The sequence below is a fragment of the Emys orbicularis genome, chromosome 11 (assembly GCF_028017835.1).
Source record: "Emys orbicularis isolate rEmyOrb1 chromosome 11, rEmyOrb1.hap1, whole genome shotgun sequence".
Lineage (NCBI taxonomy): Eukaryota > Metazoa > Chordata > Testudines > Emydidae > Emys > Emys orbicularis.
In genome coordinates, this window is record NC_088693.1 from 47,299,517 (window position 1) to 47,324,724 (window position 25,208).

Consider the following 25,208-nt stretch of genomic DNA (forward strand, 5'->3'; position numbering starts at 1 on the left):
ACCCATTCCTCACAGTAGATATGCCTTCAATTAGTCAGCTAGGGATTTAGCTGATTTTATGTTAACCCCCGCCCCAAACACCTTTACTCAAAATGGAGACTCTGAATCAGATGTTAAGCCTGGATGGTAAACGCTTGCAGGGTTTTTGTTTAGTTTGGTCAGAAAGATGGAGGCTTAAAAGATTTAGGGCCCAATGTTGCAAACTCTTACTCACATAAATAGGCCTTACACGCACACAAGGCAGATGTCATAGGTCACATGGGCTGATTTTTTTAGGGGCACTTCTGGCCCAACCCCTTTCACCAAAGATTTTTTTCTACCCCTTAAAGGCACCCCACATCATAAACTGGGACCAGGGGCCAAAACACCAATGCAGCTCCAGCCCAGCCACCTCCCCAGCAGAGCTTTTGGAGATAGGGGTTCCTAGGACAGACAATGTTCAGCTCCAGCCCTACTCCTGGATTTCCATTAATTTCAAAGGGCCTGCTTGAGTATGCATTGCCAAATTAGGTCTTTATTTCCTGAATCAGTTTGGAATTTGAAATGCTACCCTGGCCCAACTAAAATAAATGGGTAAAACAATGGTATGGAACCTTGTCTGGGAGGAGAACAGCCCCACAAACATACCCTCCAATCAGAATGCCTGAAAGTGTGTGTGTGTGTGTGTGTATGAGAGTGAGTGAGGGGGAGATCAGAGATGAGAACATCCTTACCCCTCCCATTTCTATCTCTCACTATGATTACACCAGTGTTGTAAGCAAGAGAGTCTCATCCTGCTCAAGTTTTTGGTGTTGGCTCCATAAGATTCTGGAGAGAAATACTGAGAGATAAAATCAGTCTTCATAACTATTCCATTTTGGTGCTTAAGGGTTTCTTTCCTGCAGGCATGGGATTTTTCCAATTACTATAGTTGGAGCTGCAGTGAAGACTCTGTTTATTATGGTTGACACCAGGTTACACTGCAAATCAACACTAGTAGTTTCTGCAAGCTTTTTTTTTTTTTTTTGCACCATCCTTGGCCACACACTGTCATAAAGAACTTCTCTCTTAAATTATACAAATTACCTGAACACACATCTTAGCAGTCAGGGCATACAAGCAAAAAATATATCTCCAGCCAACCATTTACAACAACAAATTAAACAAAATGGTATTCTAAAGGCAGGCAGATTACAGACTGGTGGGGCAGTAGGGGGAAGCTCACATACATATCTGGTCAAAAATTTTCATTGGACAAAAAATGGGGCTTTTGTCAAAAAGGAAATTTCCACATGAAATGGTTATTTTTGAAGAAATTGGTTGAGTTTCTCTTGGAAAACAAAGAACCTCAAACTCCAGCAACCAAAATCTGAAACATTTCAGTTAGTCGGATTAAAGTTTCCACTAAAATAAAAAAATGTTGCTTGACTGCCCCAAAGTTTTTGGCTTTATGTTGCTGAAAACTGATTTGTTAAAAATAGATTTCTGTTGCCAAAACCCAGGGGGAAAAAAGTTTTGCAGTGAAAACCTGAACAATTTTGTAAAAAAATTTCAACACAATGATTTCTTCCCCTACGCTTGTCAACATTTTTCACGGAGAAAGAAATCACTTCCCAACTAGCTCTGTTGCCCACCTTTCTGTATCAGGAGTTCTGTCTCCAGGCGTGTTGACTTGCAATGTTGACAAGCCCTGACTTCATCTGAAAATATTTTAAATTAAAACATTATAAATCACAATCCAATTTTACAGCTTCCCCAATTATTTTACAAATAACACTTCTGTAGCAGTCGACACAATCAACTAAACAAACACAACTAGAACACAGACAAATAACAACCGTGATCAGATCAAAACATAATGATTGCACAGAGCTATTTTTCATTGGTGTCTTGAGTGCTACGGATGGAAAGCTAGCTAACAGGAAGAAGAGATTGTAAACCAATCGGGGAACGCTTTTCTATGGCCAATCAAAAGCTGTCTTGCACAGCCGTGTTAGAAAAATGAGGCTTAAGGTGGTAGCCTTCTCTTCTGCCTGCTGCTGTCTGCCCACTCCAAGCAGCCTGCCTGTTCGGTGCAGACTGTGCCATAGGCTAAAGAGAAGGAGATTGGCTTCACTGAGAAGAATTACAGGCTGCTAGGTTTGCCTGTGTTACTTGCTAGTTGGAAGTTGCCTGCTCATGTAATGCACTCACTTACTCAGGAAATCAGAAGCTTCTCCAGGAAAAATCTTAAGAAGCAATGCACAAGGGTAACAACTTTAACGGGGAAGAGAATTATAGAGACATGGAAAGATGCCCGAATGCAGGTGGTGGAAGAAGCAGAGCCAAGTGATGGGTTCGGTTGTGGTTACGTACAGGACCTTAGCTTGGACCTGCAGGTTGGCGTTATTAAGCCCTGGTTGCTGCTAGGTGAGTGCGTACAGTATTTGAATTTAAATTTTCATCCCCTGTTAAATGTCTGCTCCTGTAAGGTCCTCCTGAGCACCAACCGGGGGGTACTTAACTCCCACGAAAGTCAACTGCAGGTGACGCCGATACATATCTTCCATAAAGTGCTCAGCACCGCACCATTTGGGATCAAGTTCCTTCCAAGAGATTGCTATCTTTGCATTCCTAATATGACTTTCTTCATGCTTGCCCTCTTGCATTCCTGCTCACGTTGTTTTATCCCGTTAAGCAGATGGAAAGTTGGATTTATTAAACTCAGATGAGAAGTTACTATTCACAATGTAAACATATTTAGATTGCATTATTAAAATAACTCATCATCCCCAAGGAAAAACAAATAATTAGCTTCTTTTAAAATTAAGTAGGGTATTTGCTTTGTCTGTTTATATTTTGACAGCTCTATGCAAATAATGTGATACTGAGGCCCTTCTCTTTACAGGATCACAAGATGCTGCTCAGGATCTGGAGACAATGAAAAAATATGGGGTAACAAACTGCCTAACAAAGACTATAGACTGTCTTATATTTAGCATTTGCTAGTGAGAATGCTTTTTTAATCATTAGAGAATGTTAGTTTTCTGACTTTTTTTCCCTTTAAAAATGAGCTATATTTTATATCTAATTTAATAAAGTTGCTACTCAAAAGCTTGCATCTGATCCATGCACACAATGTGATGGGTGTTCCTGGGTTTCACAAGAAATATGAAATTTCAAGATTAGCTATGGTTTAAAGTTTGCTTTATTATAGAACAGATTATATGCATTTCAAACTGTGTTTTCATCAGTCCTCAGATACTAAGCAGGGTCAATGAGCTTGCTCATTGTTTGTATGGGAGATATTCAAGGGGGGATGACATGGTCCTGAGTCTTTGGTCCCTTTCTAGATCACTGGTGATCTAATGAGAGTGGAATGTACTCCAGGGGGATTCCCCTGCTGCAGGCCAATACCCTGGCATTATAGGGACTGTGCGGATAGCCTTGTGCCACCTTGCCATAACTTAGAGTAGTCTCCAGCCAGGCCAGAATTCAGACAGTGCAAAAATGGCATAAGGCCATCTTTTCCCTGTCCTGCCTAGTCTGTACCTGCTGCACCATGAGGCCCCATGCTCCAGTAAGCAATGCTGATGACTCAATAAGTGCACTGTTAACCAGTTCTCCAATGTCCCAGCATAATGCTAGGGACATTTTGCTGATTGAGGTGTTGCCTCCTCAGCTGTAGGACTGGCTAATATATTTGGAGCACCCAATACATTTATACTTTTATCCCTCTAATTTTCTCTTCTGTTCTTCTCATGTGCTCTGCTATCCCCCTCTTCTGTTTAAAACCCTTATGCTAGCTGGTGTAGTTAGGGTGAGGGGAAGCAGTAGCTCTTCCATCATATGATTCAGCGTGAGGGTGAAGCCCTATTGGCCAGATCTTTCCCCAGAGTGCTAGCAGGCAAAGGTCTGGTAGAGCACCAGTCAGCGCACCCAGAGAGCAGAAGACCCTCACAGTCTTAATTTAATTTGGGCCCCACTCCACATTCAGCTGGGATGTTTTCGCCTACTCATAGTCATTCAAGATCCCATGGCTCCTTTCTACAAGGTGAAGGAGTACTTGTGGCACCTTAGAGACTAACACATTTATTTCAGCATAAGCTTTCGTGGGCTACAGCTCACTTCTTCAGATGCATAGAGTGAAACACACAGACAGAAGATATTTATACATACAGAGAACATGAAAAGGTGGAAGTACGCATACCAATTGTAAGAGGCCAATCAATTGAGATGAGCTATCAGTAGCAGCAGAAGAAAAAACTTTGAAGTGATAATCGAGATGACCCATAGAAGGTGTGAGGAGAACTTAACATGGGGGAAAAAAAATTCAATTAGTGTAATGACCCAACCATTCCCAGTCTCTGTTTAGACCTAAGTTAATTGTGTCTAATTTGCATATTAATTCGAGTTCAGCAGTCTCTCTTTGGAGTCTGTTTTTGAAGTTTTTTTGTTGCAAAACTGACACCTTCAAGTCTGTCACTGAGTGATTAGAGAGGTTGAAGTGTTCTCCCACTGGTTTTTGAATGTTATGATTCCTGATGTGAGATTTGTGTCCATTTATTCTTTTGCGTAGAGACTGTCCAGTTTGGCCAATGTACATGGCAGAGGGGCATTGCTGGCACATGATGGCATATATCACGTTGGTAGATGTGCAGGTGAACGAGCCCCTGATGGTGTGGCTGATGTGGTTAGGTCCTATGATGGTGTCACTTGAATAGATATGTGGACAGAGCTGGCATCGGGCTTTGTTGCAAGAATAGGTTCCTGGGTTAGTGTTTTTGTTGTATGGTGTGCGGTTGCTGGTGAGTATTTGCTTAAGGTTGGGAGGCTGTCTGTAAGCGAGGACTGGTCTGTCTCCCAAGATCTGTGAGAGTGAGGGATCATCTTTCAGGATAGGTTGTAGATCTTTGATGATGCGCTGAAGAGGTTTCAGTTGGGGGCTGAAGGTGGCGGCTTCAGCTGTAGCCCACGAAAGCTTATGCTGAAATAAATTTGTTAGTCTCTAAGGTGCCACAAGTACTCCTGTTCTTTTTGCGGATACAGACTAACACGGCTGCTACTTTGAAACCTTTCTACAAGGTGTCAGTCTTGCCAAATTCAATTTGATTAATCAGATTCTACCAGCCTAAAAATTCCCTTAGTAGTTTGTGGATTGGATATGGAATTCTTCATATTCTTTCATTATCTGTTACATACTGTGGCTGTGCACTATTAAATAGTAGGTTCATTCCACCCCAGAGGTGGCTATGTTTCAGTGATAAGTGAGGGGATTCCTATAAGTAGTTTGCAAAGGATTTTGGGTGCCTTCTTTATGAAAGGAACTAGATAACCTAAGATGCAGACTTAACCTGTAGCAACAACAACTTCTCAAAGATTCATTTTCAGAAGTTAACTGCTTGAAACATCATCATTACCCTTATGCTTAATTCTTCTTTTGTTAAGATGGACTGAAGAAAACTGAAATGCCACTTTATACATTTTAACACTTGATAAAATCTTAAGTGGATTCAAAAAGATAGTCAAGTTAGAAACAGAGACAGAATGTCTGAATAAAATTGATGACTACTACTCTTTGATGTTCCAATTGATGTCTGCTTAATGGATAATGCTATTTTTGTTCGTGTTCATTTTGCTTGTTGTCATCATAAACTACTTTTTTTTGGCTTAGGTTACTCATGTCCTAAATGTGGCATATGGAGTTGAAAATGCCTTCCCCAATGACTTTATATACAAGAATATTTCTATACTGGATCTCCCTGAGACTGACATCACATCGTATTTCCCGGAATGTTTTGAGTTTATTGAGCAAGCCAAGATGCTGGTAAATCAATATTTCATACTATTAGTTATTCTGGGTATGTGGCAATAACTTAAAACAGTTTCCTTTGGTTAAAAAAAAAACAACCAAAAACACATCAATCATGCTTTTCTTAGAGTGATCAAATATTGTTTACTATTATCTACTAGATTTTTTTTTTTAGTGCAGTATTTCTTAATTCGATCTAGAGCAATGAGTGACTTTTTGATAAGCAAGTCTTAACATAGGTCCAGATCCCTCTTCCAGGAGTAAAACATGCAGGGGAAAAGGAAAGCTCTATAAGCTTCCAGAATTCATCTATTAGCGAGGCAGTGTTTTGACATACCAGAGAAGAAGCAGGGAGTTTGGCAGTGCCCCTGGAAATCAGTGGGGTTTTGCTGGCTTCCTCCAGCTGTCAGGGATACCTCAGCCTGCTACTGTCCCTTGAACCCTCCCTTAAAGGTGAAACACAGTAAACTATGAATTCAACATAAAAATAGTTAGGCACTGATTCAGCAAAGCAGTTAAACACAAGCTTATGTCTATCCCGGTTCAATAAATATTTGCTGAACGGGGATGGTTTGCTGAATCAGGACCTTTGGTTACAGTTACTAACGTGTGCTCTAACTGCATGTCAAAATTCCTGTAGAAGAACAAAAGTAGGAAATAGGACAAAACTATCATGGCAGCATGGCAGCTTTCATTTCTGATATTCTGTTCTGTGTACATGCACTGATCTCATTTCTACAGAAGTGTAAGACCAGGATATCAAAACTGAGATCTACAAAGCAAGTCTGGGAACAGAATTTTGCTGTGTTTTAGGTTGATTCCTTTTTCTACAAGAATTAAGGCACTGTCAGGTTAGAGAGGGGGGAAAAAAAGATGTCACATCTCATGCCAGAATTATTAAAAACCTTGGCAGGCGCTACAGATAATCAAAGTCCTCTGTAATTGTTATATGTTGAATTACTATATTTCATACAGGCCATTGACTTTAACAGTGCAAGAAGAGAAAATGCCTTGACAGTCAAACCTGGTTCTGGATTATTCCACCAGATCTATCATGTTCATTATTTACATAGCTTAGGATAAAGGAAGGTAACATTGCCCCATCCGCTTTTGTGTCACATAGTGTTCTTTCTTTCTAACATATCATTTACAAGTTACCTGAAACGGGGTGTCACTTAATGACCTCCTTCAGGTTTCCAGTTACGATTTCCACTTCATTCCTAAATGATATTTGCCAGCTTAGTATCACTGCTCCACTTCAGAAGTTAATTTTCCAGTTACTTCTCTATAATCAGAGGTATTCTTATAAAGCCTTCCATGGCAATACTAATATTTCTATACTGCAAGATGTTTATGTGTGCTAGACTGCCAGGAGATTAGATTAGAACAGTGGTCACCAACTGGTCGATCACAATCGACTGGTCAATCCTAGAGGATCTCTCAGTCGATCACGATCTCCGGTGGCAGTGTAGTGTGGCTGCCGCTAAGGCTACCCCGGCCCCACACTACTTCCGGAAGCGGCCACTGCAGTCCCATGGCCCTGCGGGTGGGGTGGGGGAGCAGGGGTCTCCCTCCGTTCGCTGCTCCTGCCTTCAGGCACTGCCCCCACAGCTCCCATTGGCCGGGAGAGCTGCGGGGGCAGTGCACGGAGCCATGTGCCTCCCACCCTCCCCACCCCAGGGGCCATAGGGGTGCGTTGGCCCCTTCCGGGAGCAGTGTGGGGCTGGGGTAGGCAGGGAGCCTGCCTTAGCCTCGCTGCGCCCACTGCCGACCGGGAGCCACCGGAGATAAGTGCTGCCCAGCGGTAGGTCGTACTCCAACCCCCATCCCTGAGCCCCCTCCTGGAGCCAGCACCCCATACCCCTTCCTGCACTGCAAGCCCCAGCCCTGAGCCCCCTTCTGGAGCCTGCACCCCAAACCCCCTCCTGCACCCCAAGTCCCAGCCCTCACCCGTCCCAGAGCTAGCACTCCATACCCCCTCCTGCACCCCACCCCCTTGCCCCAGCCCTGACCCCCCCTCCCAGAGCCAGCACCCTGTACCCCCTCCTACACCCCAACACTCTGTCCCAGCCTGGAGCCCTCTCCTGCACCCCTGCCCCAGGCTCAGCCCAGAGCCCCCTCTCACACTGTGAACCCCTCGGCCCCAGTCCAGAGCCCGCCCTTCCGAACCCCAATCCCCCTGCTCCAGCCTGGTGAAAGTGAGTGAGAGTGGGGGAGAGCGAGCAACGGGGGGGGGAGGGCGGGATGGAGTGAGCGGGGCGGGGCTTTGGGGAAGGGGCGGGGCCTCAGGGAAGGAGTGGGGTAGATCCTGAGTTGCCCTTAGATTCAAAAAGTGATCTTGGGTGTAAAAAGGTTGGAGACCACTAGATTAGAACAAACTGTGATCTATGGAACACTTGCTGTTAGTCTGCAGAGAGTAGATTAAATTCCCAGCTGTTCCATAGGTTTACTGTGTAAGCTTGGGCAAGTCACTTAATCTCTCTGGTCTTAGTTCACCACCTGTACAGTGGGGATAATATTCCTTTCTCCCACACTTGATCTGTTTTGCCTATTTAGATTGTATGTTCTTTGGAACAGGGACTAATTTTACTCTGTGTGTACAGCATCTAGCACAATAAGGTCCTAATTTTGATTGGGACCCTTAGGTGATACTATAATAATAATAGTTTCTGGACGGGAACCTTGTCATTTACAAGGTCTTATTTCCCCAGTGAAACTTCCATTGACTTATTACACGTTAGGGGCTGTCAAACCTGGCCTTCGGGTATTTAGAATTTAGATTAACTAAGAATATATGTATACTTTAAGAGGTCTGTCAGTTTCAGTATCTTTATTCAGCAAATGGTGCTAGTGATTTTTCTCAATGGAAGTGAGATATTTCATCTGACTGGACCTCTTGCCAGGTCACAGACTAAGATGCAGGCATCACAAAGTTTGTTTAAGGTAAATACTAATTTTTCTTGCTTTACAACAACTTTGATAGTCTTTAGATTTCCCATCAGTTCCAAAGATAAGCTGCATTTCCTGTGATTTTTCTAGATGGTGGCTTCCTTTTTAATTGTTAAGTAATCTCCATTATTTTTATCAGAACAGCAACATCTTTAAAAAGTTGTTCAGGACGTTCAAAAATGTTGTTCAGACAAGGTTCAAGCTGTTTTAAAAGAAGTATTATTACTATTTGTTATTATTATTTAATTCGAGACGAGACTGAATGTAACTCCCAGAATGAACCCCTGTGAACTTGGGGGAAATTCAGATATGGATCAGGGTCAGGATTTTGCACTCAGGTCTATCTCTAGTCATTTATGTCTAATCGAAGTACAAAATAGAGTAGATAGCAAATTTATTTCTGTTCATTACACATGTTTTTCTAAGGTCTGTTTTGACATAGCTATTCATGAGCCTTATCCTGCCTACCCAGAGTCCTCACAGTTTGTACAGTGCTTAGCACAACCGTGTCCTGGTCCAAGACTGAGGCTCTGAGGCATGACAATAATACAAATAAATAATAATGATGAATGAGTCTTGAGTGTGCAAAGAATGTGGGATTGGACCTGCAGGATTTTAGCCTGGTTACAAAACACAAATAAGTTCCTCTCCACACTACAAATCATTGACTCTGGGACTTGCTCTCCCCAACACCATTGGTCTGACAGAGCCTGGATTTCTTAACTTCCAGGGCAAGCTGCAAGGAATCTATTTTAGGGAGTGAAGAGGAATGGCGTGAGGGATTTGGGGGTAATTGATTGCAGGATCTTAGTATAGAATGGGAGGTTCTTAACTTCAAAAGAGGCTACTTATGTTATTACTTGGCCATTGTGAAGCAGCTTTGGTCAGTAAAGTTTTTAGTTTAGGGCACTTTATCCTTGTTTGTAGGTATTGATATTTATACAATTGCTTAGAGCTAGACAAGGTGCTTTTAATAAACCTAAATAAACAGTAGGACATGATATATGAGATGTCACTGCCTATATAATAGACAGTAATACAGTATCTCAAATGACTAATGTGTTTCATTTTTCTCTTGAAGGATGGAGTGGTGCTGGTTCACTGTAATGCAGGAGTTTCTCGTGCTGCCGCAATCATCATTGGTTTTTTAATTAATTCAGAAGGACTCAATTTTGCTAGGGCATTTTCTTGGGTGAAAAATGCAAGACCTGCTATCTGTCCGAATCCTGGCTTCATGGAGCAGCTTCACAAGTACCAAGAGTGCAGTAAAAAGGCAAATGGAAGCATAAATGATCACAAATGATAAAATGAGAGAAATGCATGCAACTATCAGTGTGGTTGTTCTGTAACAAATATGCTGGCATAGCATACCTTAAACTGTCATTTCTGAATTTAAATAGCTATATATGAGGGGAGGGTAAATTCATTTCCCCCACAGTTAATTCTTCAGCTTTTTAGTCTAAATAGACTGTTACACTAGTTGGTCCAGGCATCAAGTTGCTAAGAGACCAGCTTTTCCCCTGATATTCTTCCATTGACTTCAGAGATGATTTGGCCCAGGGACACATTTTTCCCAGAGTGGTGAAAAAATGATCAAACAAGTTCTGGTTTGTTTGAAATATCAGATAGAACAGAATGGTAGGTTTTCATTGAACTGTCTGTGGAGGTAGCAATAGAAAAATAAAATAAAATGCAGGCTCAGATAATAAAGTTACCCCATCTACTTTAATACCAAGTCCAATCTTTATCCATTCTAGCGGGTTATAAAATCTAGATAATAAACTGTTCTTATGACAAAATGCCTCTGTTTTGTTCTTAAGTTGATCTTGCAAGGCAAACAGGTTTTTATTGAATTCCGTGGGTTGGCGAGACAGTAAGGAGCCTTCTCTTCCCTCGCATCCTGTTCAGGGGTCAGCCACAAGCCTCCTTAAGAATAAAGGAAGTGCTTCCTGCTGGAGCTTTCAGTGATTCTAGTCTCCAAAGCAAGAGGGGGAAACTTACCTCTTCCTCTTTATCTCTTGCAACACATGGTATAGTTAGGCCTGCTCAAAGAAGAGTTTACTTTTTCAAAGGGTGCTATTCCAATGTGCACTCCCTTGAAGTGGCCACTCTGTAAGCCCCAGAATATGGCTACAGACTTAAAACCCACAATGTTGTGTACACTTCCTTACAGAACAAGGACAAAATACTGCCCTCATTTACACCCCTTCAAACCAGTAATATAAACTGGTTTAAAACTGAAGATGGAGATGACAAAGAAGCAGTGCCAAAAACAGAAGGTTGAAGCTGAGATACCTAAAAGAGGCAGGACGGTGGAACAATTAGTAATTTTTTCTTTAAAGTTCTTCATCTCGTCATTATCCTGCCAGCTCTCATAATTGACAAACAACTCAAAGTGAGAAATTCAAGAATAAATAGGTGTGAAAAGCTTTAAAAGATTAATTTCTTTACCATAGGCAGTATTGTTGGTTTCATGATTCAACATTTCTGATCTCTTAATTTGCAGTAGAAATGAAATAACAGGATTTGGGTGGGTCAAGTATAAATGTGTATGTAAAATAAAGGACAGCTGAGAGATTTGTTATAAATATATAACATACCTGCCTTTGCGCACCGGTAACTTGACTTGCAGTATTTCCTACAATAGGTTTAGGAAATGCCACAGTAAATTTAATTATATTAAGCAGTAGGTATTGGTATTTTTAAATGGTGGCCATTGTATTAGTGTCTCATATATGTATGTTTTTGGCAAACTAATCTAAGGCGCTTTTATCAAAAGCTAAACCAGAAAGTGTATCTCAAGCATATTATCAGTAATGTCAGCAATGTTCTCAAGGCTCAGTAGGATTTATTTTATCCTAAAAAGTCCATGGTCCTGATCCTGCAAGCAGATCTACATGAGTGGAACCCTGGGCCCATGTGGAGTTTCACTGAAGGCAGTGATGCTTCACATGGGTTCAAGAGTGGACTCACTTGCAAGATCTGGGTCTATATCTATTAATTCCTGGAGACTCCAGGACAATCCTGGAGGGTTGGCCACCCTACTCACAGTGTATATGGTATTGTGTGTGTTACAGTTTCCAGGGGAGAGGTGGCAGTTTGCTGTGCATGTTAGTCTTGGGTATGGTAGAGGCTGTTGTGGATGTTAGTCTCCTGGGGGAGGGTGTGTAGGGAGGGTTACCCTTCCACCCCCACACAAGGTAAGCCAGACATAATCCCAAACAGAAGGCAACTTCGCAACTCCCCCTTCAACAGTCACTTACAGTATCTAGTAACACATATAGATAAGATTGAGAAGATCATTGAATGTGGTGTATGTTGTTGTGTGTGTGTGTTACAGTCTCATGGGACGGGAGTATTGTGTGTATGTTACAGTCTCACAGGGTATAAGTGAGAGAGGTTGCTGTATGTGTGTTACAGTCTCACTGGGTAGAGTTTGCTGTGTGTGTTACAGCCTCACAAGGGGGTGGGGATTGGTGTGTGTGTTAGTCACACAGGGGTATGAGGTCATGCGGGTTTCTGTGTGTCTGTTACAGTCTCACAGATGATGCAGGAGATTGCTCTCTGTGTGTGCGTTTTTGTGTTACAATCTCATGGAGTGTGGGGTTATGTGGGTTGCTGTGTGGGTGTTAGTCTTCTGGGGTTGCTGGAGGTTACCATCTCAGGGGAGGGGGCAGCAGTTGCTGGCCGCGATACAGTGTCACAGAGGTTACTGGGGTTTGCTGGGTGTGTTACAGTCACGGGGGTGATGGGTGGGGGTAGTCAGGCATGTTACAGTCTCACAGGGGTGATGGGGGGTTGTTGGGTTTGTTACAGTGTCACAGAGGGTGATGGGGGTAGCTGGATGTGTTAGTCTCATGGGAGTGATGGGTGATGATGGGGGTGGTGCTGGGTGCGTTACAATCTCACGAGGATGCTGGGGGGTTGCTGACTGTGTTACAGTGTCACAGGAGGTGAGGGTAGGTTGCTGGTGTGTTACAGTCTCACGGTGGCCATGTGGTGGTTGCTGGGTATGTTACCGTCTCGCAGGGGTGATGGGGGTTGTTGGGTGTGTTACAGTCTCACGGGGTGATGGGGGCGAGCTGGGGCTGACCATCTCGGAGCAGGGGGGCATCTCGCCGGTGTAACGCGTCCGAGGGTCCCTGGTCAGTGCAGGGCAGAAGGCTGAGGTGGGGATATGGGCGTGGTGAACGTCTGAGCGCGCTACCGTCACCGTAACCACGCCTCTTCCTGCCCTGAAGTCACGCTCCCCCAAGATGGCTGCTGGGCAAGGCAGGAAGTGACGCATCCCAGCGCGCCCCGCGGCGGGCCGAATTTCCGCTCTATTTGAAAGTGTTCGCCGCGGCGGCTGCTGCTGCTGCTATTGTTTCCCGCGGTTCCGGGCCCTCAGCGTGATGGCCGCCTTCGCCATGGAGCTGCCGCCGGCCGGTAAGCAGGGTCTCGCGGAGCTTGGGGGGCGGCTCCGGCTGTTACCGAGGCGGGTGGTGCGGGGCAAGTCGCGGCTGGGGAGGAAGGCCCGGCCGGGGGGGAGGGAGGGATGGACCGGCGTGTCAGCGGCCTGGCTCCCCGCCGTGTGCGGCGCTGCACGGCCCCGGCCGCGCTCTCCACCTGGCCCGTGACTATCGCATGGCCGGGCGGGCTCTCCCGTGTCCCGGCTTTTAGCGCTGCCGTGATTGACGGTGATCCGAGCCGTGCAGCTGCCAACAGGCCTAGCAGCGCCTGTGGCTCCCCGGTGGGAGCGCTGCTGCGTGGCTGGCCTGGGGCAGGTCCCATCATGGCCGAGGAGCGCTTCCCTTTTTTCCCGACGGTGCCAGTCACCACGCTCAGCACCTCGTGTCTGAAGCTGCACACAAAAGCTACAAAAAGAACAGGAGCACTTGTGGCACCTTAGAGACTAACACATTTATTTGAGCATAAGCTTTCGTGGGCTACAGCCCACTTCATCGGATGCAGCAAAAGCTACAGCAGCGCAGGGCCAGGATCGTTAACGGTCCATGGGAGTTAGATGCTTCGTTACTTGGAAACATCCGGCCCTCAGTGACTGTCACTTGTGCAGCTGGGGGACTCGGGCAGTGACGTGACTGAGCCGGGCGACGCACTGAGGCAGTGATGGAGCTGGAATTAGGATCTGGAAGTTCCTGGTTCCATCCCTACAGTGTGAGCGCTCTGTGCTGCAAAATGAAACAAGGAGCAGGAGGAAAAGTAATATGTAAAGTTAGTTATTATTTCTTTAAAGTGATAAGAAATAACAGCTGCTATGGTCACTGAAAATGCAGGTTTAGCAGGTATTGTTTCTGATTATAAAAGTAAATCTGTAATGAGGAAAGTTCTTTCATATCAATTTCACAGCACTAATTTTAACTTTCTTGTAATTTTCCATCAGACAAATTCTTTATCCTTAGGAACTGTGGTATGCTGAATCACTAACATTTCTAGATTCTTAAATTTTGGTTTACTAATACAGGAGCTGAACCAATGACTCTTGGTTCCCCCACCTCTCCAAAGCCAGGAGCTGGTGCTCAGTTCCTACCTGGATTTTTAATGGGCGATTTACCAGCTCCAATGACTCCACAACCTCGCTCTTTAAGTGGCCCTTCTGTTGGTGTGATGGAAATGAGGTCTCCTTTACTTACAGGTGAATACATTTTACTATGAAGCCTTTTGTAGAAGTAGCTGTGTATTTTTTTATTTAAAAAAAGGCTAGCTTTGATTTACCAATCCAGTGGTTTTTGTTACAAATTTGAGTCTCCATCATTTTCCAAACTGTAGTTGCTAAAGATGGCCCCAGACATACTCAAATTAGTTTGAATAGCCAATTATTGCAAATAAGTCTTGAACAAGTTTCATGGTGATTTAACTATGACTCTTTCAGTCTAACAAAATTTCCTCAAGAAGTATAATGTGAGTTTCTGCTGGCATAGGTTCAATCTAAGGTCGGACGTTTGACTTGTCAAAAATAATTGGTCCGTTAACTGGTCATAAATGGTCAAATATTTTAAAGCACTAATTAATGTAATTGGTAAAGTGGAACAACTTGAGAAATAAATATTATAGCACATAGGAATTTTTGTCTGTTTGAAATAGTATAGTGTTGGCATAAATAGCTCTAGCAAAGTATGATCGAATTCACTTTCCTGCTCAGAGGGTACGCTATCCAAAAAACCCCAATAACTGATTTGATGAACATCTGAAGACTTTGTAGGAGTAGGAGTTTTCAATGCTCAGCCAGCTAGAGTAGCAAAAATCTTATTAGAGGATGAAGCAATGGAATTAGCTTGACTTTCAGAAAAGGAAAGAGTGGGAGTTTGGTTTTCCACAGGTAGATTGCTGGTAAAAGTAGCTGCTCTGCTAGTTGGGAAGTTGTTCGATCAAAGCAGTGATCTGTTGTGCTAGCACAAATAAAATGAAGCTTTTGGGAACTTGATTTTTAAGGAAGACATTACTGGTAAATTTGCCTGAGAAATTGTACATAGATAAAATTGTCATTGAGGAAGAACTAAAAATCCTTTTCAGAATATCTGACTGTTTTTGTGAGGTGCCTATTAGCTACATTAGGTGAAGGCTGTCAAGTTAAATTGGGCATATATGGGAAAATTATTGATTACATAGGCATTACTGATTACATAGGCATGTAGTAAGTAATGTATATCTACTGTTTTCCCTCCTGGCTACTGGGAAAATTGTGTGAATCTGTTCTCCATCCTGACAACTGGGTGGGTGGAAGAGGCTTTACCCCTCTCTCTGCTCTTACCCAGAGGAATGCAATACTATGTCAGCTTTTCTCCCTTCCTTAGACACACTTACCAGCTTCTACATCTCTAAATCAATGTATTCAATGTCCCAGATGAAGTAGGAAGTATTTGTTTCACTGAATCAACTAACTACATGGGTATAGTGTGAGCAGCACGCTAGTGCCACTGGGCAAAAGTTCCATTACGGAGGAGGGGGTTAAAGGTGCAGAATGCAGTACTGACATGTTCTGTCTCCTTTGAGCTATTGTGTCAATATTTCAGTATAACTGGTCTAAATATCACTTTGGACTGAAATGTGCTGTTACTTTCAGCTATTGAACTAATTGATTAGCTTTTTTTAAGTGTTCATAAATAGAAATTTCAGCAGTTTATGTTGCATTGTCCATTAAGGACTTGGCGCTCCTGATTTTCTTAAAATACAAACTCTTCAGAAAATTACCAACACAAATTTAGAATAACAATGTAGATTTAACTTAATCCTCCAAAATTAGGAGTTACTGCAATAGAGAATAAATTGCCACAAATTTGACACCCCGCAAGACAGTGAAAGTAGGGCTTCCGCCTAAGTCTTGAGGGATGGTTGGAGGCAAGCCATCAGATGATAGTCTAACTACAAGACCCAAAATGGGGCAAGATTGAACATGTCATCTTAAACTTGGGTTAATTTAAGAGATGAGTAACCTGGAGGCATTAATTTGTGGATGCTCCATATAGTGCTTTATAGCAACTTCTGGACATTTTGAGCTATTAAAGTAGTTAAATGATTGGAAGACTTTCAGAGTATGTCTAACCAGAAGCTGGGAAGTGTGATTCCCAGCTCAGGTAGATGTACATGTGCTAGCTCCGCTTGAACAAGCACCTAAAAAAATAGGAGTGTGGCTGCAACAGTACAAGCAGAGTCTTGAACTAGCTGCCCAAGTAAAATCCTGCCTGATGCCCTGGGAGCGTGCGTGGCTGGCTAGCTGTTGAGGGAACATACCTGTTTTAAGGCAATAGCTTTAGTAGAGCTATCAAGTGTATACCCATCAAACCCCTCAATTGCTGTGTGGATATACCCACCGCTTTCTGCAGCTCACAAATAATTCATTCATAGGGAGTCTTGCAGTGCAGGATTGAGAAATACATTTGAATTGGATAGCAATAGAAGTTTAATGTAGACATTATTGACTTACCGAGTTCCACACGCACAACTATTCTCTTGAGCATGCCCACGTAAATGTTCTCTTGGGTGCATCAAGGTTCTTTAAATCAGTTTAATTTCTTGAGCTACTCTTACTAAATATCCTTGTGTTGTGGTGGCACCCAGAGGCTCCAGTCAGATTTGTGGCCCTGTTTTGGTTGATGCTGTATAAATTCACAGGCAGTTAGTCTTTGTCCCGAAGAGCTTACAGTCTAATTTATGACATAATACAAATGGGAGGGAAGAGAGAATTTGAGCAATGACAATGAGATAGTTTAACTGCATGCACACCTTAATGTTTCAAAATCCTTGATGATTACTCATATAGATGTCTTAATCTCCCATGGTCCTTTGTTGTTGTTGATTAAGCTCTCATGACGTCTTCTGTTTCATGCTGTAGTGCAGTTGGTTAACATAAAATGACTGTTGCGAATACTACATTGTTACACTGCCATAAAACAGCAAGAGGTAACTGGAAAAACAGTTGTTAAATAACATTAGAAATCAGAAGAAAATGAAAAGGAACATCTAAATGGATTTAGGTTAGATGGTTTAGAAGTTCCTCTAACTTTGACATTGCAAAAATCAGTGCAATTGTTGTAAACTGATCCTAGAGAGTAGTCTTATGTCTTTAGGTAGTGTAGTTCATGACTATTTTTTTTAAAAGAAATCTGTGATCATCCTGTTGTACATTCATAGTATGGTAAACTTAGTGCAAACAGTCCTCAAATCCTGCTATTGTACTATATCCAGATACATTAGGCATCTAGCATATGCTGTCCAAGCATCAACAATGAAACCAAGTGACAAATTAGGGCTGGGATGTTTGTATTTCGAGCTTAATATTAACACTTGTACATTAATACTATTTTTCTGACAAAGTACATAGACCACACTCTGACAGTGTCCACAGAAATGCAAAACAGAACTCAAAATTTAAAGTAACTTCACTTCCAGTGAGTGGATAGTAATCAAAACTCGTGTCATATAATCTTTGAAGTTACTGGATATATTCCCCTATTGCTGTAGTGTTGTGCCATACAGTATTTTTTCATGCTGTGTTCTGTATAACTTTAAATGTTATAAGCAGCAAATGCATTGCCACTGGAAGACCATTGGGTAATTAGTAGGGACTGGGTTTTGATATCCTTCCTCATGTTGAGTAGTACCTTCCTCTGTAAAATGTCCCATTTACTTCAATGGGATAACTGAAGGAGTTAAAGTGCTACTCAGTGAGTGATAGTATCAAAATCTGTCCCTTTGATATATCCGATGTACTGAAAACTGTCCAACAAAGTGGTTGAACAGTCTGTTCTTAGTTTATAGAAATTAGGTGTCCAGGGGGATGGGGGGGGGCAATTAAAAAACTAACTAGACAGTCTTATGATTGCTAAGTGTTTGAATGTCGAAAGGCTAGAGTTTCAAAATTAATCTGGTGGAGTAAATGGAAATGATAGGCTTTCTACTTGCTCCTTTCCATTGCAGGTGGATCTCCTCCACAACCAGTAGTTCCTACACATAAGGATAAAAGTGGTGCTCCCCCTGTTAGAAGTATATATGATGAATTATCTAGTCCAGGACTTGGATCTACACCTCTAACCTCAAGAAAACCAGTAAGTGGTAATCTTAAAGGTTAGTTGCAAAGCTAAACTGAAACTTGAGTTAACTTAGGTAGTGAATGCCTTTACTTCCCAGGTTGGGTGCAGGCATTTGATTCATACAATTTTTATTTCAGTGTTGAATGCCTCTCATGCTCTGGTTAGTGAGGGCTTCAGCTCCTGAACCTTAACTTAACTCAAATTTCACTTTAGTCTGGTTACCAGCTGCTTAGTCTGACAAACAAGCACTGCAATATTAGCATGTATCTCCTTTAGTTTTTTTCCTCTTCCTCCATATGACTTTGGAGGTTGAAATATGAAATCAAGGAATTTCTCTTGAAACAAAACAGTCAAGTCTCTTACATCAGACCAGAAGTTACATATCTTTACATGTTTGCCACAACTTAATTAAGACTTAAAATACAGGAAGACAAAATATTTTAAGTTTTTTTTGGGTATCAATAATGCAACAAAAAGTTAGTGTAAATGAGATGGCAGTATTCTGTCGAAGCAATGGGGCACTGCCAGCAAGTCATCTTCATGCTTTTCAATTAAATTCTATTGAGTGAAATGCCTGGTTAAACTTTCAGTTTCTGATGCAGGCCGTCATCAACAGGCCAGAAGTAAGATTTCTGGATGGTCAGTTCAGTAACCTGTCAGTCAGCCTCTTGATTCATAATAAGAGAGCAAATACTTTCACTAGAAAACTCTTCTATTGCTAAAGAGAACTGACTTACTCTATTGATTGTGTACTTGGTCCTGCATAGAACATAGGCATGTTTTCTGGCATAAGGATCTTATAAACTGAAAATTAGTTATTTTATGAAGGGGAGAAGCCACTAATGTAGACTGAAGGGCTGGAGACTTCACAGAATGCATACCAATTCTTTCACTATAGTTAATAGTTCCTGTTAAATTTAAAAGTACTTCTGTTTTCTTAATCATATTTTGTATTTAAGAAAAAACATGCTGCCTTTAATGTTGAAAGGGCATTGTTGAAGCCCTTACTTAAAACACTGACATTTCCTTTTGAGACACCTAAACTTCTGAATACTCTGTTTCAGTTTGGAAGGGGGAAAGAAGAGAATAGATAGCGTACGGTAAAAGTCGTTCAAGGGTAGGCAATCCAACTGAGTGTTCTCGTCATACCGCAGATGTTGCCGAAGCTTACAACTGAGTGAAGGGAAGGGGACATAACTAACTTAAAGAACTGATAGACACAAGTGAGGCCTCTCATTTGATATGTTCTTTGTGAATATTTATTAAGCTGTTGTGGTGAGTTATGTTAACTCTTCAAAATAATGAAAGGTCTTTGGGTATAGATGCAAAATACTTATTCATTCTTGGCAAAACATTGCTGTTTATAGGAAAGCTGACTTTTACTTCAGTAGTTCAGAGGCCCCTCAATCTGTGGTGTGCATAGATGTCCCTAATGTATGATGATTGGTTGCTGTCTAGATGGCAACTGCCTTATGAACAAATTTATAAGCAGTGTGCTGTTCACAATGTTTCCCCAATGTGAAATAGTTACTAGAGGAGTTCACTGTGTAAAAGAATAGGAGTTAGATACTTTTAGTCAGAAGACCCATAGTCAATTGCACTTTATTCCACAAGGATAAACAGTGAATTAAGCTCTTCATTATCTACCAATTGAGGGTTATTTGGATATACAAGGAATTTACTAGGTTATATAAATTATTGCATGTTAGGATCCACTTATTGGGTTTGCACAATTGTTTCACTAGCTGCAAGCAGAAGAATGTTTGGTTTAAATTGATATTGGGGCAAAAAATTAACCTTTTCTCCTGATTTTTAACAATTGGGCTGAAAACTGGTCTTTACTGACTATATGAAAAGAATGTACCTGCAACTATGATTTGTTACTTTTCTGTATTTTAATGCAGCCCAGCTATTCTGTAACGCAGAGTCCATTGGTTGGAGCTATGCCAGCAACCCCTGGAACAGGTAGACATCCTGTCAAACTGCTTGCTATACTTCTGTTAGCATGGTAGAGGGCCAGCTCTGTCTGAACTCTTTCACTTTTTTTGTAAATTGCCTTGCAAATAAGTAGCATTCTTTCTGCTTGCAGGCAATAAATGTGAGCAGGAAAGTACTGCCTTGTTTATTGTTAGGGTACTGCAGCCAGAACAAGAACAAGGAACTGCAGCTATTTATCTGCTCCTTGCAGTAGAACTCCTTCTGCTGTATTGAACACAGAGGCAGAAGTGGCTGCTCTTAAGGAATACTATGGAGGATGACACATGGTGCCACCATTCTAAAGCCTCCTCATTTCCTTGTATGAACCCAGCAGCGTCTTGTAAAGCTTTCTGCTGGGTTCTTTGTTCCCACAGTAGATGCAGGATCAGGATTTGGCCCCATTTCTAGCAGCAGCTGACAAAGGTGTGGTAAGTAGCTCAGTCACAGAGCTTAGCAACATGTTTTCAAATTTCACTAGTCTGAAGTGTGAGTTAATGTCGTTCTACTGTGTTTATGAAAATAAATCGCCTAATTTTTCCTGCTAAAATAATCTTGATATCAAATTTATACTCTTAGGTGCCTAGCTTTCTACACTACTCTGACTAGCTTAGTTACAGTAGCAATTCATTGAAACCAATCCTATTTCAATTTAACAGCCACAGGTGTATTTAGTCCTGCAAGTATTGGACAGCCCAGAAAGACTACACTGTCTCCTGCTCAGCTGGATCCTTTCTACACTCAAGGGGATTCTTTAACCTCAGAAGATCATCTCGATGACACCTGGGTAACTGTATTTGGGTGAGTGATCTGCAGCATTTTTCTAAGACATCTAATGGCAAAGTCCTTATACTTAGCTATTCTGTTTGAGTACTGGTACATGTAGATGTACAAGCTATACATCACTGAAAAATGTATGCGTTTTAATTACTTAAATTTTCTACACTACAGTATACTGAAATTTAACTTGCTTCTTAGGAAGTGGGTGAGAGTGGGCAGTGCAAGGCCAGAAAGAAGCAGCAATAGGACATTGTGTTGGGGTACTAGCAATCACAGGACTCAATCCTCAAAGCCAGGAGACAGCAAGTGAATACATCTGCTAAATAGTAAAGTGGCTTCCTTAGGAAATCTGCACATCATTCTCTTCATGCAAAAGTGTAGATGATGATGAGCCAATAAGATCTAGAACATTCTGTTATGTTAAATACTGTTTCAGAATCAGTGCTTAATGAACAGTTTAGCTGATGTTGCACTTTTGGGAACTCTGCCAAGGATATATATTTCAGCAAAACATTATAGAATATTTAGTGTGTTCTATAATAGTTTCTCACTGAACAGCATTTTGAGTACCTTGTCTGTTGCTTTCAGGTTTCCACAAGCATCTGCTTCCTATATTCTATTACAGTTTGCACAGTATGGAAACATATTAAAGCATGTGGTAAGTCTTATGTTGACTATCTCCTAAAAACATATGCTAATTTGTTCATTCTTCAAATACTAAATTTCACTACTTCCAACCAAAACCGAGACAGATGTCCAATACAGGAAACTGGATGCATATTCGGTATCAGTCCAAACTGCAAGCCCGGAAAGCCTTAAGCAAAGACGGAAGGATTTTTGGTGAATCTATCATGATCGGAGTCAAGCCTTGTATAGATAAAGTAAGTTAGCCATCCATTCTGTATGGAATAACAAATTAAATTATAAGGCATCTTTGTTTTGGTCTCTTCCTTGCTTTTCCTTTTCCAGAAGCATGTAGGTGGGGGGAGGGGGGAAAGGGTTCATATGTTAAATCAGGTGGCATACATCAGTAGTTTGCAGTAGTAGAGTCCTTTGTTATCTGAGGACTTAACATGGAAACTAGAACTGTGTGCAGCAGTGCTACACCACACTTAAGGCTGTGAAATGAGTATATTAATTCATCTAAAACTGCAGGGGAAATGTAGCTGGGTAGAATGCATTTACCTGAGTTGGAATTTGATTCACTAGGATTAACACTTTGCTGGTTACTAACTACTACAGTTAGTAGTTCTGCAATTTCACATTTGAGTTCCTTCAGAACTCTTGGGTGAATATCATTTGGTCCTGGTGACTTATTACTGTTTAGTTTATCAGTTTGTTCCCAAACCTCCTCTAATGACACCTCAATCTGGGACAGTTCCTCTGATTTGTCACCTAAAACGAATGGCTCAGGTTTGGGAATCTCCCTCATATCCTCAGCCATGAAGACCGATGCAAATAATTCATTTAGTTTCTCCACAATGGCCTTATCGTCCTTGAGTGCTCCTTTAGCATCTCGATCATCCAGTGGCCCCACTGGTTGCTTAGCAGGCTTCCTGCTTCTGATGTACTTAAACATTTTTTTTTTTTTTGCTATTCTTTTTGAGTCTTTGGCTAGCATATATACTTTGGCAAGTATATAGATCCCCAACCAAAACAGTACAGAGACACTTGGTAATTGTCTCCTCTACACTAAGAGGAAAGCACGCCTGCCTGTTTGTTTAAACACCAATTCCTGCAGCACTCTGGCTATCTTGGCAGTCTCGTCTGTATACTTGCTTGAGCTGACTATGCTGTCAGATGTAATGGGGTTCAAATGTGGCTGTAAACCATCTAAAGGGAAGAGGTTAAGCTACATACCAGACTAAAGGGGGTGAAGGATGAGCAGGAATAATGTAGGACTGGGGAGATACAACTGAATAGGAGTAGGCGAACGAACGATTCTGCTCAGAAAATCCTCTAAACAGGACTGAGACCTATTCTTGCCCCAGCTTTAATGGGCTGGCTGTCAAGAAGCTTGTCTTGTGTTGCAGAATCAAAAAATAAAAGGAGGGAAAAAAACTCTTTGGAAAGACAAAATATAAACCTCTGTTCTGGAAAAAGCCATCGGATCACTAACTCTACAGATAACCCAGGATTGTTTGGCAGTAAACTCATGGAAGGATGAAGGGTTGAGTTGACATTATCCAGGTTTGAATCTATAACATTTAGGTATTTAACACCCAAGGTTGGACCCACTACAAGCTTGTTGAGACTTGCTTTTAGTTTATTTATAAATCACTAAAATCATGTTGTCTGTACTGTTTTCAAATTTGGTTGTGATGTTATCTTGAAGGCTAGTAAATCATTAGTTCACCACTAGCTTGTACTAGCATCATTCAGTTCTTTTAAATAAGCATTTTTCTTACTGCTGCTCTGTGCATTAATGTTCATCGTAGAACATGTACTGGTAGTTCAGTGTCTGGTACACTGTCTAAATATCTTACATACTCTTCATTGAATACATAATGGCAACTTTATTAGAGTCCTGGTCCAACTTGAGCTACTGGGATATTACTTTTTGTCAAATCAGATCCGGTTACTGCATTAACTGGAATTAAACTGATATGCACCTAGTATTTGCTTCCAGTTTATTGACATTTAAATAGCCTATTTCCCCCTCTCTTTCAAGAGTGTGATGGAAAGTTTTGACAGAGGCTCTGCATCCTCCATGTCTTCAGTCTTCACGCCACCGACAAAAACCTTAGGCACACCGATGCAGCCTGCAAGTACTCCAAGGATTTCTACAATGAGACCTCTTGCAACAGCATATAAAGCTTCCACTAGTGACTATCAGGTATTTTGAGAGGGTAGAGAGCGACAAAGGTTACAAAATACTTAAGCACATTTCCAAAAAAGGAATTTGTATTCTTCTTGACTTTCTCAAGGTAAACTGCAAAAGAAACAACTAAGCCAAAAGACACGCTGAATGCATGTTTGTACTTTCTGTACTGAGTAGTGGGGACATCAGCACATTGTTCTAGACGTAACTCATTTTTCATCTCCACCTGTAGTTTGCTCCTTTCCCACTTGTCAAGGCAGTTTTTTTTTTTTTTCAAACTTGCCAAAACTATGTAGTTTTTTTTCAAACTACATAGCCTATTCATCTGTCAAAAAGCTTTCGGAGTGACTTTTTTTAGAAAGTCCATCATTCCAAGAAGTTGAATTTGCGTTGAGACCCTTAGATGCCCATTTTTACAGTCATAGTAATTCTAAGAGCTGGGGTGTGTAAATAGAATGAATGCATGCTGGCTGACCAAGTGTTTTTGTTTCTTCTAGGTGGTTTCTGACAGACAAACCCCAAGGAAAGATGAAAGTATTGTATCTAAAGCTATGGAATATATGTTTGGCTGGTAGTAAGCAATGGAAAGTATTACACTAAAACACAGTTAGGGCTACAAATAGACTGCCAGCTTCCTGGTTAGTTGTATAACCACTCATGGCAGTATTTCAGCTTCCCTTCATACCAGTTATGCCTTCTGAGAGGAGAATTCAGCATACATTGTTTGCACTTTAAATGATGGCAATGTACACAGCGTTTTAAGATGTTAATCTTAAACTAATCAGTGTAAATACAAGTGGTCTCTTGCTGTTTGTGCTCTAGTGATTGCATGACTTCAGGAAAAAAGTCAGTACTGATTTGCTGTAAGTTATGAAATTGTGTTAATTATACTTTCCAGTAAAGTGATAATGTATAAATGATAACTCAGTTCACTGTTTCCCAATAATGTAACAATGTTTCTTAATCTTTTCTGGAAAGATAGTAAGTTTTCTGCAGGATGTATTCTAGTAAAACAAGGGATTTTTCTTGGGCTACCAATTTTAAAATGAATGTTTAAATTTTAATTTGGATGCTGTTTAATACTTCTCTGTTTATATAAAGTTCATCTTGGAGTCCCATTCTAAATGTTCATAACAGCCTTTTAACCTTTTTAACTTACATTTTCCTAATAAAATTTAATTAAGAGTTTGCAAAGTTGAGTTCTTTCAAAAGCTTGAGTGATCCATGTGTTCATGAACTTCCCATTTGTCTCTCAGGTTTGAGCCAGGCATATTGCATGTACTACCTGAACTTACATGGCACTGTATCAGGGTTGAGGTAGCCAGGTAAACCAAATGGGTGGATTTAATTTGCGTAAATTGGAATTGGTAACACTATTAATATT

At 41.4% G+C, this 25,208-nt stretch overlaps 2 protein-coding genes across 4 annotated transcripts; both read left to right on the top strand.

The window, feature by feature from the left end:
- The first annotated feature begins 1,977 nt into the window (after window positions 1-1,977).
- On the top strand, window positions 1,978-10,478 carry DUSP19 (dual specificity phosphatase 19). The gene is made up of 4 exons (XM_065413678.1): window positions 1,978-2,388; window positions 2,867-2,913; window positions 5,633-5,785; window positions 9,801-10,478. The coding sequence occupies exons 1-4, from the start codon at window positions 2,163-2,165 to the stop codon at window positions 10,020-10,022; spliced, it is 648 nt and encodes a 215-aa protein (XP_065269750.1). The 5' UTR covers window positions 1,978-2,162; the 3' UTR covers window positions 10,023-10,478.
- A 2,528-nt stretch (window positions 10,479-13,006) lies between these two features.
- On the top strand, window positions 13,007-25,012 carry NUP35 (nucleoporin 35). Of its 3 annotated transcripts, XM_065413152.1 has the most exons (9): window positions 13,007-13,147; window positions 14,184-14,354; window positions 18,137-18,264; window positions 20,154-20,214; window positions 20,883-21,024; window positions 21,592-21,661; window positions 21,756-21,884; window positions 23,675-23,839; window positions 24,322-25,012. In XM_065413152.1, exons 1-9 carry the CDS (start codon window positions 13,114-13,116, stop codon window positions 24,397-24,399), a joined length of 978 nt encoding a protein of 325 aa, XP_065269224.1. In that variant the 5' UTR covers window positions 13,007-13,113; the 3' UTR covers window positions 24,400-25,012. The 3 variants fall into 3 exon arrangements, with proteins under 3 accessions (XP_065269224.1, XP_065269225.1, XP_065269226.1); XM_065413153.1 differs by lacking the exon at window positions 21,756-21,884; XM_065413154.1 differs by lacking the exons at window positions 18,137-18,264; window positions 20,154-20,214.
- The last annotated feature ends 196 nt before the right edge of the window (window positions 25,013-25,208 follow it).